At 31.4% G+C, this 19,699-nt stretch overlaps 2 protein-coding genes across 3 annotated transcripts in view; one reads left to right on the top strand and one right to left on the bottom strand.

The window, feature by feature from the left end:
* The window catches only part of LOC126889382 (solute carrier family 35 member C2), a 62,286-nt gene extending 44,397 nt beyond the window's left edge, over positions 1 to 17,889 (top strand). Inside the window, exons 5-6 of one of the 2 annotated variants that reach the window (XM_050657641.1) lie at positions 2,491 to 2,666; positions 15,586 to 17,889. In XM_050657641.1, the coding sequence (XP_050513598.1) occupies positions 2,491 to 2,666; positions 15,586 to 15,873 (464 nt within the window). In that variant the 3' untranslated portion in view covers positions 15,874 to 17,889. Of the gene's footprint in view, positions 1 to 2,490; positions 2,667 to 4,662; positions 5,071 to 15,585 lie in introns of those variants that run through there. The other variant, XM_050657642.1, reaches the window with a different exon arrangement.
* LOC126889377 (titin) overlaps positions 5,393 to 19,699 on the bottom strand; it is a 251,639-nt gene continuing 237,332 nt past the window's right edge. The window contains exon 15 of the mRNA XM_050657632.1: positions 5,393 to 5,507. The gene's annotated coding sequence lies outside the window, so the exon portion shown is untranslated. The remainder of the gene's footprint in view (positions 5,508 to 19,699) is intronic.

Here is a 19,699-nt window from a genome sequence, read left to right as displayed (position 1 = left end):
ACTGTTAACAAACATATTTTATATACAATACACGTAATATTTTGAAAATTTAAAAAAATGCACATCGTGTTTCTCTAAGATGTTATGAGAGAATGCCAGGCATGGGCATTGGGCATATGGTAAAAGCACTTCACAACGGTTTTGGATGGTGGTCGTAAAACCAAAACGATAATATACAGGAGATCAAGTTACATAATATACGAAAGAAATAAATCTGACTAATGTTTAACTTTCAATAATGGGAGCAAGATTTTTTGTAGTTATGATCTGAGTATGTAACTCGAAATATGAATACTGAGGTGCGTATTTTTTTTGTATTTTATATGGAACAGAGGCTTGAACGCTAAAACAAGGATATTCGTTAATGATAGAACATTATAATACAACAGAGTATTTGAGATGTGGGCATATGGAAGATTTTTAAAAATCCGAAACGTCTAAGCAAAATCAAGTGTTTTATTTATAACAGACCGCAAACCCAGGAATTAAAAACCAACTATTTAAAAATTCACGGTCAGGAAATAAGCAACACATAATATATTACATACATTACATTAAAAATACATACTAATATTAAAGACTATTACTCAATACTTATACTAAACCACTAATGGATATTAAAATATTCTTTTTTCAGCGCTAAGACCTATACCCGGTTCAACACAGAGGTTTAGGCCTTCTTTGTGATTTTTTTTGTGTTTTTTCCGTTTTTTTTATTGTTTTTTTTTTCTTATATTTTTTTTATTTTTTTATATATTTTTTTTAAATATCAATTTTCATATTTTTTAAGTGGTTATAAACAATTTTATAGAAATTTATATTACGTGTACATAGAATGGAATTTAAATTGGTGGGGAGAGTAAATCCTACTGTTTGTAGATTCTTGTAAAACTGTTGATTCAGCATCTGGAAGTTTGCGCAATCGAAAATCACATGCTCTAATGTACCCAACTCCCCGCAAGTGCAGTTTTGAGTAGTGGCTAGCCACTTCATCAACTAGCCTATATTTGTCCACTGCTGAACGTAGGCCTCCCGTAAAAATTTCCACCTATTTCTATCTTGAGCTTCTTGCATCCAATTTGTGGTGATGCGCTTGATATCATCCGTCCATCTAGTCGGATGGCTAGCCACTTGGTTGGCTTTAAATAATAAAATTTTGTTTTTAAATGATAAAATTTAAAGATCAAACTTTATTTTTACAAAATGTATATTGCTATTGTTATCATAGCATGCTTTAAATATAGTTATTCTGTTGCCAAAAAATTAAGTTCAAGAAATTATTCCTTCTGCGTGTAACACTTGTGTCTCTGAGTATATTATGTTATATATTTTTTTATCATTTGATATCTTTTTTAATCTGACGTGCAGATTACCTTACGAACAGAAGCACATGCAAGTGCGCTACATATCGAGGAGGAAATACGACAAAAATAATGTAAAGGAACAAAAAAAAAACAAAGAAAAAGAATATTATCGTGTGAAGTATAATGACAGAATGGAGAGAAATGAAAATACAAATATCAAAGTTATTAGGAAAAACACAGGAATAAACTGGCGTCTGATCGGCCTATGGAGGAGCGGTACGGCAAGGGATAAGGGCTTGCGGCTTGGTGATACTCCTCCATATATCTCTACCGAAGGGCGTTGACGCCTAAGAACGGTGTATATATATATAAGATTATGGTATTCTTGACTGTAAATCCAAATATCAAGCAGTGTATATTTCAGGGTGTTCTGTTAATCACCATTAATTAGGGTGTTCTATTTAAAATTACTGAGAAAATAATGTACTTGCGTTGCGTTTTGACTCACCCTGTATTCGATATAAAGAAAGTTAGCAATATCAACCATTTTTATAAATTTTGACAATCAAAAAAAAAATATGGCACCAATAAACCATTGTTGTTGTGCTTATTTTTATTTATACATGGAGCTGAACTTATTACGATTTTCATAAAACATTGGTTATAACTTTGTAAATATCCTGTATAACATGACAAACCTTTATATTTTTGTGGTGGGGAATTTAAGATTTCGAATATAAAATAAAATATAGGGTGTTCCATTTAAAAAAAAAACAAAAGTTTGGTCTGCCACTATGTTATCGAACGCCCTGTAACATTCTAACTAATTTTGTAATGTAAGGCTCAAAGTTGGCTACAATTTTGTTATAAACTTTTATTGCTATCTATTACTATAATAGCGGATCTACTAAGCTTTATCACACTAATCAATCACCCTGATTTTGTATTTACCTGTACAGGCGTGCTGCGCAGTAATGAACGCAACCTGTATCAGCAGCCAGATGGCCGGTACGGTGTTCGAGGAAGCATAGGGAACAATATGTTAAAGAATCAGCTGTCTTAAAATACTTTCTCGAAAATGTTGCTAGCTCTTAGACCATATATGAAGATAATTATGATCAAAACGATCAAATATCTTTGTAATAATCTTTAACTTTACGTTATTTAAACGTTCTTAATCTTTTAGGTCCAAATGCAATAAAAAACTGTCATCTCTGGGGTTGCGACGACTCTGCAAATTTTATTAGACAATTTCTGAAGATCTTATTAGGCGCATTTATCGCATTTTTCATGGAATTTACTGAAGTCACAGTAGTAACTTATACTTCTAGTTTAACTTTAGCAATAGCAGGAATTTTTAAGGTAAGTTTAGTTGTTCTTCGCCACTCATTTTTGTCCATAGTGTCTTCTTCACCTAAACACAGTCCTTCCAACTTTCCCTCGATTTTCCTATACGGCTCTTTCCATCAACTTCTAAAAGCTCTATCCTTCGTTTCACATAGTTTTTATTTCTACGTCTAAAGTAACCAGTCCATTGCAATCTTTGCTCTAAATATTTTTTGAGACTGTAGTGTGACGGGTAGTGATGTAAGAAGAGAATATTCTCTTGACAGTTGCTGCGTCCTTAATCGTGCTAAGACGATACACAAAAAAGAAAAAGAAAAAATGGAAAATGTGGATACAGCTTTTCTATGTAAATGCGAAACAATGAGTAATTTAACTATGGAAATAATGCTAGACAATTGTTTCTTTAAGAATTTTAGAAGAATGTCAAAAAGTGATTTCGAACTATTAATAAATATGATATGGCCAAGAATAGAGAAGAAAGATCAAACCCCTTTTCCTCAGTTATCCGGAGTACCTCAAGGTTCAATTGTAGGGCCGCTACTGTTTGTGATATTCGTTAATGATATTGTTGATGACCTAGATGTTCATTCACTAATTTATGCGGACGATTTAAAATTATTTTTTGAAATTAAGTCACCCTCCGATTGCATTAGACTTCAAGAAAATTTAAATAAAATCAGTATATGGTGTGACACTAATTGTTTGCAGCTAAATGCGTCTAAATGTAATGTTATGTCTTTTTCTAGAAGCCCTTCTCCAACACACTACGATTATCATATACATAATACTTCCATTTGTCGCCCCAGCTCTGTTAAGGACCTGGGGGTCATATTTGACTGCAGACTATCATTTGTTCCACACATCACTAATATCGTTGCGGGTGCGTTTAGTACTCTAGGTTTCATTTTACGAAATGCGAAAGAACTTACCGATATTGACACTTGCAAATTTTTATATTCATCTCTTGTTCTCCCCAAACTCGATTATGCATCGATAGTTTGGTCTCCAATTTATCAAAATCACACAACTGTTTTGGAATCAGTACAGAGGCGGTTTTTAAAAAGTATGCACTTTAAATCCACTGGCATTTATCCTGCTAGGGGATTTTCTGAAGAGCTACTTCTCGATAAATTTAAGATGCAAAGTCTTCAGCGTCGTAGAATAACTCAATCTTTATGCTTTTTATTTAAAATTATTAACAATCAAGTAAATACTCCTGAGTTATTGCAACTTCTTAATCTCCACGTACCACGTGTTGCTTCTCGTACTTCACAAACGTTTTATGTTAACAGAGCCAGATCAAATATTTTGGTGCAGTCACCTCTAGTACAAATGCAAGCTCACTACAATGCGAACTCTGATCTCTTTGACATCTTCAATTCTAATTTACGCATCATTAAGAATACTGCTAACGATATTAGGTTGCAACCAGTCACTTTTTAGCATCTTGCTGTTATATTATATATTTATTCTGTATTTTTGTATTTAATTGTTTTACATACTATGTATTTTCTGTTTTTCTTTAATTACTTTATAAGTTTTTGTTCGTCGTTGTTCGTATGTGAGTGTGTTTTTCTCATTTTGAGTTTTTTCACACACTTACATATAAACGGCGTTTATGTAGTCTATGTATTTTATACTGTTTTGTTGTTATGTTTATGATCTGTAAACGGTAAATTTACTAATACGCTTAATACACTAACCCAGATTGTAATTGGTCCAGTACTGTTATTTGGGTACTAAATAAATAAATAAATAAATAAATATATAAACATGAGAAACGCAATACCAATTTCAACAAGATTAGCAATTGTTATTTATATACCTATACTAAAAGTTTTAGTTTAATGTATTTATTATACTACTCTTCCGTTTGTCTCATAGCTCCAGAAGTATGTCAAGTTCCACAACTCTGGATGTACTGTATTAATAAACCTTATTATAATTTCATTTGACCACGTATTCATCTTTTTTTTGTATGTTTTAACAAAAACAAATTAAATTTCAACAGAGTACAGAAAATAAAGAAGAAATACAGAGCAACATGCAAAATTTTCCACAGCAGTTCGACTTTATCGGCGACGCATCAGGCACTGCAATAGTGTTCAAATACCAGTAAGATTTCGGCAACATGGCTCAGCCAAATAGCGATATTTTCATTATATGGCTGTAATGTTGCCAGAAACATACCAAATATATATTTTCGGCAACATATTGCTTCAAAAACTAGCCCGTCTAAATGCCCCTTTAGACGTAGACCAATCCATGACTGAGCTGGCGACTCGTGAAAAACAAAATCCCACAACTTCTCATCAGTACATTGAAATGCAGAATTTAGATGACCAGGATGAACTAATGATAGAAATAGATTCTGAACCTGAGGCCTCATGTTTTTCTGATTAAATCACCACATCCATTACTTGCATTATGTGTTGTTAAGACGAAACTTTCATTTTTTTTATCAAATACATTTTGTGTTCTCTGTTGTTTTTGTATTTTGTTTATATATAAAGAACACTGTTGTTTAGTCTCATAATTTTGTATATAATTTTATTATTTTTAATACCCTATTTCATCTTCAACAATATCCCTAAGTGCGTCATAGGGTTCATTCTCAGAAAATTCTCCATAGCGAGAATATTCTCGAGAATATTCCCGAGAATATTCTCTGATTTTTCATTCTCGACAATTTTCCAACACTAGTGACGGGTAGCTCTTTCAGGACGACAGTAAACACAGGTTAAAAACAAAGTAAATATATTTCGGCGATTTGTATACAGAGTTAAAAAATAAACAAACAAAATAAAAGATGATTATATACTGCCCCGTTGCAGAGAAGTCCCCCTGCATAGATGTCTGCAAAAGAAAAAGAAAATTAATAACAAAATGAATTATCCTTACACCTCACTCCAGTGTAAGGCACAAACAGTCAAGCAATCAAAATATTAATAATCATACGGGAGCCATATGATGTTTATCGGAAATCACTCCACGGCTACCGTTTAATTACGAGTATGCGAATCACTTCCAGTACGATGCCTCGCTACTCAAGTCGGCCTGCCTGCTCACTCCGCTGGAGTTCAGTGCTGTCGCTACAAGACTGAAGACTCTAGGGAAAACCAAATACTTTGGCTTCGGACCTTCTAGACAATTGACAGTTATAGTTATTGGGGACTTAGAACTTTTACACCCGTATTTTGAATTTCTCTAATAGATGGTTTGTTTAAACCCTAAATTTTCCTTTCAAGGTTTTTTCTTATTAATTGAAAACAATCATTTTTGTTTAAGAATATTTTTATTATGTGAAATATTTATGTTTTTCTTTGGTAGTAGGTACCTCCTGTTTTTTGATGTGGTAATAATATAACTTTTATATGGTTACTTATTTAACTGTATTTTATAACTTTCCTATGGTTAATTATTTTATAGAGAAATTCAAAATACTGGTAAAATTGCTAAGTCCCCAATTAGTCCAGGGTAATAAGGATTTTCTCGGGACACTCAAAGATCCAGGTAGCTGATTACTTTTTTAGTTATTGTAGACCTACAGAAAGAAAACCTACCTGTTTTCTGCCTAGAGTTCGCGTCCGTTTTTTAATTATTAACAATTTAAAGCAAAAATCGCGATTTTTTCGATTTTTTGCACTCAAAAACATTCAAAAACTAAATAGTTGACATAAAATTACAAAATTCAGTTTTTTAGAACATTGAAAAACCTTCAAAGTGCCGATTTTTGAAAGTTAAAAAGTTAATTTGTTGCTACGCAAACTGCAAAATAAGTGAAAATCGTTATTTGTTAATAACTTTTACTAAAACTACCTTACAACTTTATTGTTTTCACCCAAAGTTGGATATTGGGGTACTTAACAAACCCTCGAAATTTGAGACTGATCCATTAATTAGTTTTACGAGTTATTCTATTTGTTTATCCCAGAGACCTTTATTTTGCAATAGGATAAGACAGAAAATAATGAAGATAGAGCAATTCTGAGTATGCCAAATGAAAGAAGAAGAGTGATAGTATCAAAATGTGTTAAAAAAAGATAAAAAATGATTAACATAGTCACAAATCCTAATGCCAAATTTTGTAGTTTATAAACATTTAGAATAATTTTAAAAATGTTGTTTGTAGAAACAATATTTTTATATATTCGAAAAGATAGTATTATAACACGAATTTTCAAATAAAAAAATTTAGCCTGGGCTCATTTGGGACAAAGTTGCCATATGTTTTTTTTAATTCACAGCTACTTTGTTTATAATAATTAAGGAATCTCATTAATGCCATTTTAAAGAAGGGGATTTGTATTTTTTCTTAAAAAATTTGCACAAACATTATACCTTCACAGCACCCTCTACGATTTTTCAAAAATGTAGTGCAAACGATTACTAGGGGGAACCTACAAATCCAGCGAGTTAAAATACCGAAAAAGCAATTTCAAACGAATATAATTTGCTGTATCTCCGGATCAAGTCAATGGATTTTGATCTTTCTTTTTTTAATTGATATGTAATTTTTACGTACATTACAAATATGCTATTTGTTTATAAATTTATTAATTAATAAACAGTCTAATTTGTTTAAACAATTCTTGAAAAAATATTTTTTTACAAAAATCTATTTTTTTAATGATAGGTATCATTATTGATCACAGAAAAAGTTAAGTATACTTTAATAAATAAATGATTTTTATTAGATAATTATTTATTGAAGATAATTTATATATTAAAGTATACCTTAACTTTTTCTGTGATTAATAGGGGAGTTTGATTAAAATCATGGATTTTTGGGAAAAAATTATTTTTTCAAAAATTGTTTAAACAAATTAGACTGTTTATTAATTAACAAATGTCTAGACAAATTACATATTTGTAATGTACAGAAAAATTACATACGAATTAAAAAAAGAATGATCAAAACATATTCAGTATATCCCGAGATATAGAAAATGATAGTAGTTTTGAGTTGCTTTTTTTAGTTTTTGAACTCGTGCATTTGTCGGCTCCCAGCTCCCCCTTCACTTACCACGACTAGTCACCAGTTAAACTACATTTTTAAAAATTCGTGTAAAATACCAGCTTTTGTAATATGTAAAATGACTTTTTTTACAGACAATATTTTTAAAGTTATTCTAAATGTTTTTAAACTACAAAATTTCACAAATTTGGCATTAGGATTTTTGACTATATTAGATAATCATTTTATCGTTTTTTAGTACATTTTGATAGTATCAGTTTTCTACTTTCATTTGGCATACTTACTCAGAATTGCCCTATCTTCATTATTTTCTGTCTTATGTTATTGCAAAATAAAGGTCTCTGGGATAAACAATTAGAATAACTCTTAAACTAATTAATGGATCGGCCTCAAATTTTGAGCGTGTGTTAAGTACCCCAATACCCAACTTTGGGTGAAACACTAAAATTCTAAGGTAGTTTTAGTAAAAATTATTAACAAATAACGATTTTCACTTATTTTGCAGTTTGCGTAGCAACAAATTAACTTTTTAACTTTTAAAAATCGGCATTTTGAAGGTTTTTTAATGTTCTAAAAAAATAAAAAAATTTGTAATTTTATGTCAACTATTTAGCTTTTGAAAGGAGTAAAAAAAATCGAAAAAATCGCGATTTTTGCACTAAATTGTTAATAATTAAAAAACGGACGCGAACTCTAGGCAGGAAACAGGTAGGTTTTCATCCTATAGGTATACAATAACTAAAAAAGTAGTCAGCTACCTGGATCTTTGAGTGTCCCGAACATGGTCTATTTCTAGCTTATTACCCTGGTCTAAATAGGTACCGAACTATAAGTAACGTATCCTATATATTTACATATTATTATAAGGTACATGACAAAGTTTTTTATTTAAAATATTGCTAATGTATATGTACTGTATAATTAGGTTAATAAGTATATTTTGAATTTTACAACAATTTTAAACCAGTATTTTTAATTTCTCTGTAAAATAATTAACCATAGGAAAGTTATAATTTCCACATTAAGGAAGGTAGAATCAAAGTTGTATTATTACCACCTACTACCAAATGAAAATAGAAATATTCCACAAGATATAAAGAAATAAAAGAAATAAAAATTGTCTTAAACAAAAGCGATTGTTTTCATTTAATAAGAAAAAATCTAAAAGGGACAATTAATGTTTAAACAAACCTTCTATTAGAGAAATTCAAAATATTGGTGTAAAATGCCAAGTCCCCAATAACTATAACCTATAAAATAGGTATCCTATAAGTATGTATATACATAACGATGTTTTTCTATTTAAAATATTGCCAATACTATATAATTAGGTTAATAAGTATATTTTCAATTTCATTTATATAGATAATCAACCAAGCTAAGTGAGATTTTTCATTTACTGTCTTAAACTCAATGATAAAGATAAAAAAGGGTTCAAGGCAGGTTTTGTTTATATTCGATTCAGAGTTGGACTACCATCTCCATATAGTAACTATTTCAGCATCCTTATGCATCATCAGTGAAGATTATGCAGTCACAACTCTGAAGGGAATACAAACATTCTGCCTCTTTTAAAGCAAACCATCGCGATGCGATGAACCCGCCTTTTGAGACGCAATACAGCGACATCTCTCGTATTACGAGGAAAACGAAAAGCCCTAGATACAAAGTTTACTACCTTTTAAACAATTAGAATAATTGAAATAAAAATATAATAAACAATATTTTAAATCCAAGACTTTTCGTTAATAAACTGCTTTCTGGCTGCATCCCATATCTCCGGATTTTACAATATATAATCACATAGAGACGACGAAATAGGAGAAAGCAAATAGAGGACACTTAGGCCACGCATTTACCTTCTCTTCGTCTAGGAAAAGGACCGAAAGACAGTTTCTAAATACTCACAAATTGAGTAAAAATGAAAAAGATAAAAAAGGGTTCAAGGCAGGTTTTGTTTATATTCGTTTGGTTTGTAATTATTCTAACTATTTTTATTTCAATTATTCTAATTGTTTAAAAGGTAGTAAACTTTGTATCTAGGGCTTTTCGTTTTCCTCGTAATACGAGAGATGTCGCTGTATTGCGTCTCAAAAGGCGGGTTCATCGCATCGCGATGGTTTGCTTTAAAAGAGGCAGAATGTTTGTATTCCCTTCAGAGTTGTGACTGCATAATCTTCACTGATTATGCATAAGGATGCTGAAATAGTTACTATATGGAGATGGTAGTCCAACTCTGAATCGAATATAAACAAAACCTGCCTTGAACCCTTTTTTATCTTTTTCATTTTTACTCAATTTGTGAGTATTTAGAAACTGTCTTTCGGTCCTTTTCCTAGACGAAGAGAAGGTAAATGCGTGGCCTAAGTGTCCTCTATTTGCTTTCTCCTATTTCGTCGTCTCTATGTGATTATATATTGTAAAATCCGGAGATATGGGATGCAGCCAGAAAGCAGTTTATTAACGAAAAGTCTTGGATTTAAAATATTGTTTATTATATTTTTATTTCAATTATTCTAATTGTTTAAAAGGTAGTAAACTTTGTATCTAGGGCTTTTCGTTTTCCTCGTAATACGAGAGATGTCGCTGTATTGCGTCTCAAAAGGCGGGTTCATCGCATCGCGATGGTTTGCTTTAAAAGAGGCAGAATGTTTGTATTCCCTTCAGAGTTGTGACTGCATAATCTTCACTGATGATGCATAAGGATGCTGAAATAGTTACTATATGGAGATGGTAGTCCAACTCTGAATCGAATATAAACAAAACCTGCCTTGAACCCTTTTTTATCTTTTTCATTTTTATTCAATTTGTGAGTATTTAGAAACTGTCTTTCGGTCCTTTTCCTAGACGAAGAGAAGGTAAATGCGTGGCCTAAGTGTCCTCTATTTGCTTTCTCCTATTTCGTCGTCTCTATGTGATTATATATTGTAAAATCCGGAGATATGGGATGCAGCCAGAAAGCAGTTTATTAACGAAAAGTCTTGGATTTAAAATATTGTTTATTATATTTTTATTTCAATTATTCTAATTGTTTAAAAGGTAGTAAACTTTGTATCTAGGGCTTTTCGTTTTCCTCGTAATCAATGATATGTATAAATACAAATACAATATATATGCTTTTCAAATTGCCCGCCAAATCCAGAGAACTGTCGATTGTCTAGAAGCTCCGAAGCAAAGTATTTGGTTTTCTCTAACCGCAAGTCTTCGTTCGTTGGCCTCCATAAGTACGCTCTCTGCCTGGACTGTTTTGGAGAAGTGGAAATGAGTGGGGTCTCATGTTGCGCGAACGGTGAAACGTCCACGGTTCGATCTGTCGACGTGCTGCTCGCGGCATATCATTACAGTAGTTACCCCGGCTCTTTCCCTAATCAAGTTATTCCTGATCCTGTCCCTTCTATAGTGTGTCCCACCTTGACTTTACAGTACAGGTTATTGACCAACAGTGATACCAAATTTTATCAGAAACAGGTTTTAAGCAAATATACTGTTTTTCTATAGGATCACTGTAAATAACTTGGGAATTAATATTATTGACATTTTGTGGCTGTCAGGGGTTCTAAAACATTTTTTTTTCGAAAAATACCTTTATGTGAATAAAATAAAAAATAATTTTGTTTAAAACATTTATAAAGGGTGATTCATTTAGAAGAGGTTCTCAATCTGTGGTACATGTACCACAGGTGGTACATATCATTATTGGCGGTGGTACACAAAACACAGAAAAAATTAAAATAGTAGTACTTAGTAAATATTGATAATATAATTTAAAAATATAGGTGGTACCAGAAATAATAAAAATAACTGTAGGTGGTACATCACTCAAAAAGGTTGATAACCACTGATTTAGAGGTACTTTTTTAAAAAGAAAAAACAAAGAAAAAAATGAGTTTTATTTGAAAATTTTTATTGTCATATAAAAGAACCATTCTTTACAATTACTTCTTAGAGATAATTTCTTTCAAATGTTGACCATGACTGCGGTTAAGATGGTCTATTCTAAAGTTCTAATTCTCGATGAGGCCTTCGAGCTTTTCGATTGGTATTTGACCAGTGACTCGTGTAATATTAGCCTCCAATGCTTCAATCGTAGCCGGTTTATTCATGTAGACTTTGGACTTTAGGTAGCCTCAAAGGAAAACGACTAGACCTGTGATGCCACAGGATATAGGCGACCAATTCACTGGTCCGAAGCGTGAAATAAATTGCTCACCGAACCGTTTTCGCAGTAAAGCCATGCTTTCACGCGATATATGGCATTAGGCGCCATATTTTTGGAGCCAAATGTCATTCAAACTACGAACTTCAATTTCTGTTACCAAATAGTCAGTTATCATGGCGCAATAATGGTCTCCATTCTGACCGGCCTCTGTTTTAAAGATATGGACCAACAATGCCACCGGCCCATAAACTACACTAAACAGTGGTTCTCTCTGAATGTAATGGCAACTCTTGAATCTCTTTGAGCTGCTCATCAACCCAAATGCGGTCATTTTGTCTATTCACGTCCTCATTAAGCCGAAAACAACTTCCTCCAACTTCCTTCTTTACTGTCCTCATTTTGGGCCTCATCGGAAAACAATTTTTTTGCTCTAAGCGCACGAAATACATTCCTCATTGAACGCCTGTTTTCGTAATACAGCTAAATAATTTCTAGACGTTGTGCCGAGTTAAGTCTTTCCAGGATGAAATGTCAAACAATACTGAATAAGAAAGCAACTTTAGGTGATACCATTCATGCACGATCTCCCAACAAATCCTCACCAAAAAAAGTACCTCTAAATGAATCACCCTTTATAATAATGTATTTAAGCGAATAAATATCCCCTGGGGATGTTTCAGAGTGCTCCGTTAATAAATGCAATCGTTATTACACAAAAATACCACAATAATAATTACAGTCGATATGAACTCCAACAAATCAAATGAACTAACTGAACTAACTAACAATTAATGAATTTTACGAATCAAATGAAATAACTAAAATTAATTTCAAGTTTATAATTTATACTAAATTTTAATGAGGGTGTGAACACATTAAAATGACATTAATTTCAGATTGGAAATCAGTCGTTAAGAATAGGTAACAATAAAGTGCAATTAGGATCCGAATTTTCCAAATAAGCAATGAGTTACTTAATACAATGTTATCAGTAATAATTATAAGCTTATTTGATATTATTTGTTATAATTTAATTTAGGTGAACTGACCATCAACAATTTTAATCTATTTATTCTCAACTGTAGGACAATATAAAACTTTGTTGTTGTTTATTTGGGTTTATATGACTGCGGACACTAAATCCATTCGCCAATTTTGCTATTTTTTATTTTATTAGTCATTTCTTCGTATCTTATCCTAAAACTAATACTAATATTAATCTCTAATAAACAATTCTACTAATAAATAATTATTTTTGTATTTATTTATTTTTTTTTAATAATTTTTTATATATATTTTTTTAAATGATGTTCTCAGAGTTCCACAGCAAAAACTGCAAAATTCTTCTTTAGCCCTCTACTTAATTCGAAAGCTTTTTACTATGGACTGTTTAAGTTCGTCATTCATTTTTATTTACATATTTTTTTATTATATTTTTTTTATATTTTTTTATATTTATTTTCTTTTTTTTATTTTTTTTTATTTATATTGTTTTTCTTTTCTTTTTTCTTTTAATATAATATGACAATTTTCAAAAAAATACTTACTTTATATTTTACAGTTACAATTTAAGTTTAATAGCTAAAATATGTTTATACAATAGTCGATATGGTTCTTTTCATGAGCATTTTTCAGTGCGTCACAAATGATAGAAAAAAAGGTTAGTCCGTGATAAATACACATTTATGACATTTATTCTAACATGACATTTTAGTTAAATCTGACAGTTGTCACATTTTATTTGCAATTTGGCATAAAAACAAATCAATTGTGTTTATTGAATTTATAAAATGGTATTTTCTTTGATTTGTATAGTCTTATAAATTGTACAGATTAAATATTTTTTATATAGAATAATATAATATTATATTATTAGCGCCATCTATTGACAGCTAGATTAAATGTTATAAATGTCACCGATGAAATGTAATCAGAGACGTGCGTTTTTTCTGTCACATACAATTTAATGCGTTAGAGAGAAATCGAAAAACTGTGACGCACTGAAAAATGCTCATGAAAAGAACCATATACCAACTCATTATTTTCTAATGTTAATAAATAATTTAAATTAATGGGATGGTGGACATCAGTCAAAGAATACAGTGAATTTAAAAACATATTAACTTTATTAGAAATAAGAGAACAGGTCAAAATTTTGTGTTGTATGTTACCAAACTGACCACAAATACATTGAGGGCTATCAGCTATATTAAGTTTAAATATACAGGGTGTCCCAGACTAATTTACCCATGTTATATCTCTTAAACGAATAGAGATTTTCGAATGGGACAAAAAGTGGTATATTCTACTTGTAATACACTTTAATATGGCGTAGAAAAAAATCATCCCTAAATATTCATCCCTTAGTTACAACCCCTAACTTTAATTTTTTTAATAGCACCCTGTATATTTTTTTATAGTTTTGGATGTGGTCTTCTATCGTCTATTCAACACATTTCTTGAAAATAAAATCGGTTCGTAAATAACCAAGAAAATATCAGTTTAGTTTTGTTAATTATGTGTCCCAGACTAATTTATCCAGGCTATATTTCTTAAACGAATAGAGATTTTCGAGTAGGACTAAAACTGATCTATTACATTTGTAATATACTTTCATATGGTGTAGAAAAAATTCATCCAATAAATATTCATCCCTAATTTACAGGATGCTATTAAAAAAATAAAGTTAGGGTTGTAACTAAGGGACGAATATTTAGCTGATAATTTTTTTTCTACGCCATATTAAAGTGTATTACAAATGTAATAGATCAGTTTTTGTCCCATTCAAAAATCTCTATTCGTTTAAGAAATATAGCCTGGATAAATTAGTCTGGGACACATAATTAACAAAACTAAACTGATATTTTCTTGGTTATTTACGAACCGATTTTATTTTAAAAACATGTGTTTAATAGACGATAGAAGACCACATCCAAAACTATAAAAAAATATACAGGGTGCTATTAAAAAAATTAAAGTTAGGGGTTGTAACTAAGGGATGAATATTTAGGGAATGATTTTTTTCTACTCCATATTAAAGTGTGTTACAAGTAGAATATACCACTTTTTGTTCCATTCGAAAATCTCTATTCGTTTAAGAGATATAGCGTGGGTAAATTAGTCTGGGACACCCTGTATATGATGGTGTAAGACAATGGTTAAATCTCATTCTGCATATGGTTCTTGTCATATCCTTTGTCGACTCCATTTTAGAAAACCACGGTTTATCTGTTATATAGTTTCTGATTGATCTGTAGTGGTTTCCTGTATTTATGTTCTCATCAATATACCTTTCTTTACATTCTTTCTTAAGCTCTTTGAATAAATCTGATTCAATATCTCTAGACGTACAAGGTTGCGTTCAAGTATTACGTAACGCGATTTTTGAAGATATTTAGAAATTGAATTAATGATGTCATGCTATTATATATATAATGTATAGTAGCATGACATCATTAATTCAATTTCTAAATATACTCCTCTATATATTTATTTTTCTTAATATGTATGCGAGTTGGGGTGTTATGAATAGGATCGTATCCAAATTGGTGTCTATGCGTTTTGACGTTTTGACCCTGACATAAATTGTGGGGACATCTGGTGACTGTCTCAATTTGAATCAAACAAATTTTCCTATTGGGCTGACCAACTGTCCCTATATAAACAATGGTATTATATATAAGAAATAAATGTTCAGATTATCCGTGCTTTTCAATTATACGTGCCACGTCCGCTCCCGAGTAGCACGGATAATCGGGGTTCTACTGTACTTGCTCATACTTTGAATATATTTACAGGAAGTGTTACAACTAGTCATAGCTGTAGAATGGAATCACGATCAACTATCTCCCTTAAACATAGCAGGTTTGGTAACCTGCTTGTGTGGAATATCATTCCATGTTTTCCATAAAATCAAGAATCAACCGTTGAGGCCTCGTCCTTACGAGAAAAGCGTAGAAAGCAATGACATGGGAGAATATTTGATAAAAGAAGATATGCACGAGAGTCCTAGTGAAAGCGAAGACGAGAGGAGTGATACTGAAGTACTATTCGATATTCTGAATAGACGAAGAAGCAGTCGATAGTGTTGTGATTTTACAGATAAGACTTATTGTCTCAGTTAACTGATTCTTAGTTTATTATAAAACGCATATAGAAAATTGGCAAAAGTATGCCTATTAAACTGCTCCTTGTGGGAAACATTTAAGGAACTTTAATATTTTTAGTAATAGCTACATTTAGATATCTATTTTGCATATTTTTAGTACTTAAATGTGTTGAGTATGGTATCTACATATGTAGTTTAAACATATTACCTATTCTACCTCATTGTAAAAATACGTAATTAATGTAGTTCTAAGTACCATTCTCGACAATCACAAAAACGACAAAATTTATAAAGGGAAATAAAGTGTTTTCCAAAAACAAGTTAAACTATTTGCGATATTTCAAACATCGAAATCACAAAGACGACCCCTCGTGGGTTTTGGCTGAACTAGCTTCTTGAAGGTTTTTAATGTCAAAACATGAACGCGCATGCATTTGAAACAAGTAATATTCTTTTCCGACCGGTCAGGAATTTAGACATTTCTGACGACATTTTTGAAAGAAACGTTCGATATTTCCTTATACTTAGCCGTTGCCTGGAAACGAAAAATAACTACAGAAATTTTATTTCCTGACTGTAAGGAAAAATCAGATTCAGAACAAACAGGAGAAAACACTCGTCAAAAGTCAAAATAAAAATATGTATATTTGAAAATTTTAACATGTTTATTTTAATATAATTTAAATGTTGGATTTTCGGAAAAGTAGTATGTATACCTTGCAGGAAAAGCCACATTCCCCGAGTCTGTATTGCCTTGTCTCGGCTTGCGCCTCGACTGCAATCTTTACATCGTCCGGGAATGTTAAGCTTTTCCTACTAGGTACGCAATGTACTATTATTTATTTTTACATGTTTTAAATTAATTCAAGTTTTCGGCTCCCTTCGCCGATATATTTAATAAATCGACTCATTGTCACGAAAACTTTGAGAATTCAAACCCTAGCTATTAATCGATGGGATTACCGACTTTTTCGAACGTGTTTTACCATTTTTCAATAATATATAGGAGATCATTTCATTCATAGGAGATTCTGACCAATAGAAAGCTACAGAAATCTAAATTAAATCGATAATTTTTGATAATTTCTCGTCGTCAAGTATATTACGTCAGATGCCCTTCGTTGCTACGAAAAAATACATTTAGTGACATTAATGACAATTAATGTTTTAAAAATTATAAAAGTGATGACTTTCAACCGTCAAATTAATATTGAGAACAACTGTTTGTTTAATTGTACTAATTTGTACTTACATAAATAAATTACAATAAAATTTTGGTTTTGAACAGTTTTATTCATGAAATAATCCCAACAAATTGCACTCGATCTCTAAAATTAATATAGAATTTTTGCCCTCGTGACACTTTGACATAATTTCACTCGCCTTCGGCTCGTGAAATTAAAACTGTCAAGGTGTCACTCGGGAAAAATTCAATAATTTTAGAGCTCTTGTGCAATTACTACTAATAATTTAATAATTCTATAAAAAATTGTGATATAATTATGTACACTGTGTACTATCTTAGTATAAATAACAGAGGTTATGTTTTTAGTCCAATATGAAAAAAGATTTTTAATTCAGTAGTATCAAAATAATGAATATTACTCGTTTCAAATGCATGCGCGCTCATGTTTTGACATAAGAAGCCAGTTCAGCCGAAATCCATGACAGGTCGTCATTGTGACTTACCATCGCGAATTGCAGCGAGTTTACCTAGGATCAAGATTACCTAAAAATGAGATATGAACGTCACCCTAATATGACGGATCTAACTACCGACGTAGAAAGAAGCATACTAAGCAAGTAAATTGGCATTAAATCTGCAAATAAATCAAGATACCGTTTTTTGCCGTTTGTTAGCAACTTTTGTCAATTTTCGTTTGCGTTTGACGTGTACAAATAAAATTTTTGTGCTATTTGTATTGTTAATATTTTTACAGACTGTGAGCATGAACGGGTAGGTGTAAAAATATAGATATTTTTATTATTCCCATTTTCAGTCAATTTGGTCTTGAATAGAGATTGCTTGGCTATTCTGTTATTGTCCTCGTGTTACATATTTTAAAAACATATTAATGTATTTTTACTTAACTGCTTTGCATAAAATTTGCTTTGAGTTTTTATATAATTTACTGAACAAAACGAATTTTAAATGATAGTGCAAGCAAAGATGTGTGTTTCTGGCTTTGAACCTTTAACATTTTTACAACTATGATAATATAATAATAGTGCGGGAGCAAAAATGCTGAAAGCGATTTGCTTCGTTGAGTTACTTTTCGAGGCTGTTGGGGCGAGGAAACGGAAGGGATCTGAATGTCAAGATGTGGCCTTTTAGACGGAGAGGCAGCGCTGAAAAGTCTCTTTGAATTTACTAAAGCTACATTTTTCACAGTTGATTACTGTGATTGTGTAGAGAAACATACTGCGGTCGGTCAAGCGAAACGTAGAACAGGGGTTACTGAGAGGGTATCAAAGTTGCTTTCCTACGAAGGTAATTAAATCCATTTACTAAGGCTAAAAATCAGTACACACATTCTAAATTGAATATAAATAAAAGTTATTATAGTCGGTCAGCTGTATGACGGGATAGAGCCGGTCGGTCGGTCCCAATGAATGTACAGGGTTATTCACTATATTTTGACCCCCTTGTAAACTGCTTTATTTACAGAATTAGAAAAAAATGTAAAATACAGAAGTTATTCAATTTTTTAATTACGATTTTGTGACATATATATCGTACTAGTGACGTCATTCATCTGGGCGGGATGACGTAATCGACTATTTTTTTAAATAAGAATAGGGGTCGTGTGCTAGCTCATTCGAAAGGTTATTTAATTCTCTATACAGTACTATAAACATTAAGATCGTTATTTATACAGGGTGTCCAAAAAAATGTTTGAATTATTAATTAAACAATTAATTTAATTAATTTTTTTTTGGACACCCTGTATAATTAATCATGTTAATGTTTGTATTACTGAATAGAGAATTGAATAACCTTTCAAATAAGCTAGCACTCGACCCCTATTCCCATTTTAAAAAATAGTCGATTACATCATCACGCCCAAATGGATGACGCCACTAGTACAATATATATGTCAAAAAATTATAATTTAAAAATCGAATAACTTTTGTATTTTACATTTTTTTTCTAATTCCGTAAATAAAGCAGTTTACAAGGGGGTCAAAATATAGTGAATAGCCCTGTACATTCACTGGGGCCGACCGACCGGCTCTGTCCCGTCATACAGCTGACCGACTATAATAACTTTTATTTATATTTAATTTAGAATGTCTGTACTGATTTTCAGCCTTAGTAAATGGATTTAATTACCTTCGTAGGAAAGCAACTTTGATACCCTCTCAGTAACCCCTGTTCTACGTTTCGCTTGACCGACCGCAGTATGTTTCTCTACACAATCACAGTAATCAACTGTGAAAAATATAGCTTTAGTAAATTCAAAGAGATTTTTCATCGCTGTCTCTTGGACTATTTGACAACATAAGGTGTTCTGACATCTAACACTTTACAGGGGTAGCGGTAATTTCATTTAAAATAATAAAAATTTATAAAATTATAAATTGTTTTCCAACATGGATACGTTGCACAAGCAGTTTATCATTTTAAGAATAAATTATGAAATTACATAACACTTTAAAAATATTTTTTCTCTGTAAGCGAATTGTTAAATGTTAACTTGGCGCACTGCTTTTTCTACTTTAATTTTGAGGGCTATTTTCAATACATTTGCGGTGTGGGCGACGTTTGATAATGACCTTTCATAATGATTATACCTACCTTG

The sequence above is a fragment of the Diabrotica virgifera genome, chromosome 8 (assembly GCF_917563875.1).
Source record: "Diabrotica virgifera virgifera chromosome 8, PGI_DIABVI_V3a".
Lineage (NCBI taxonomy): Eukaryota > Metazoa > Arthropoda > Insecta > Coleoptera > Chrysomelidae > Diabrotica > Diabrotica virgifera.
Note: the sequence above shows the minus strand (reverse complement) of the source record. Positions and strands in the feature narration are given on the sequence as shown.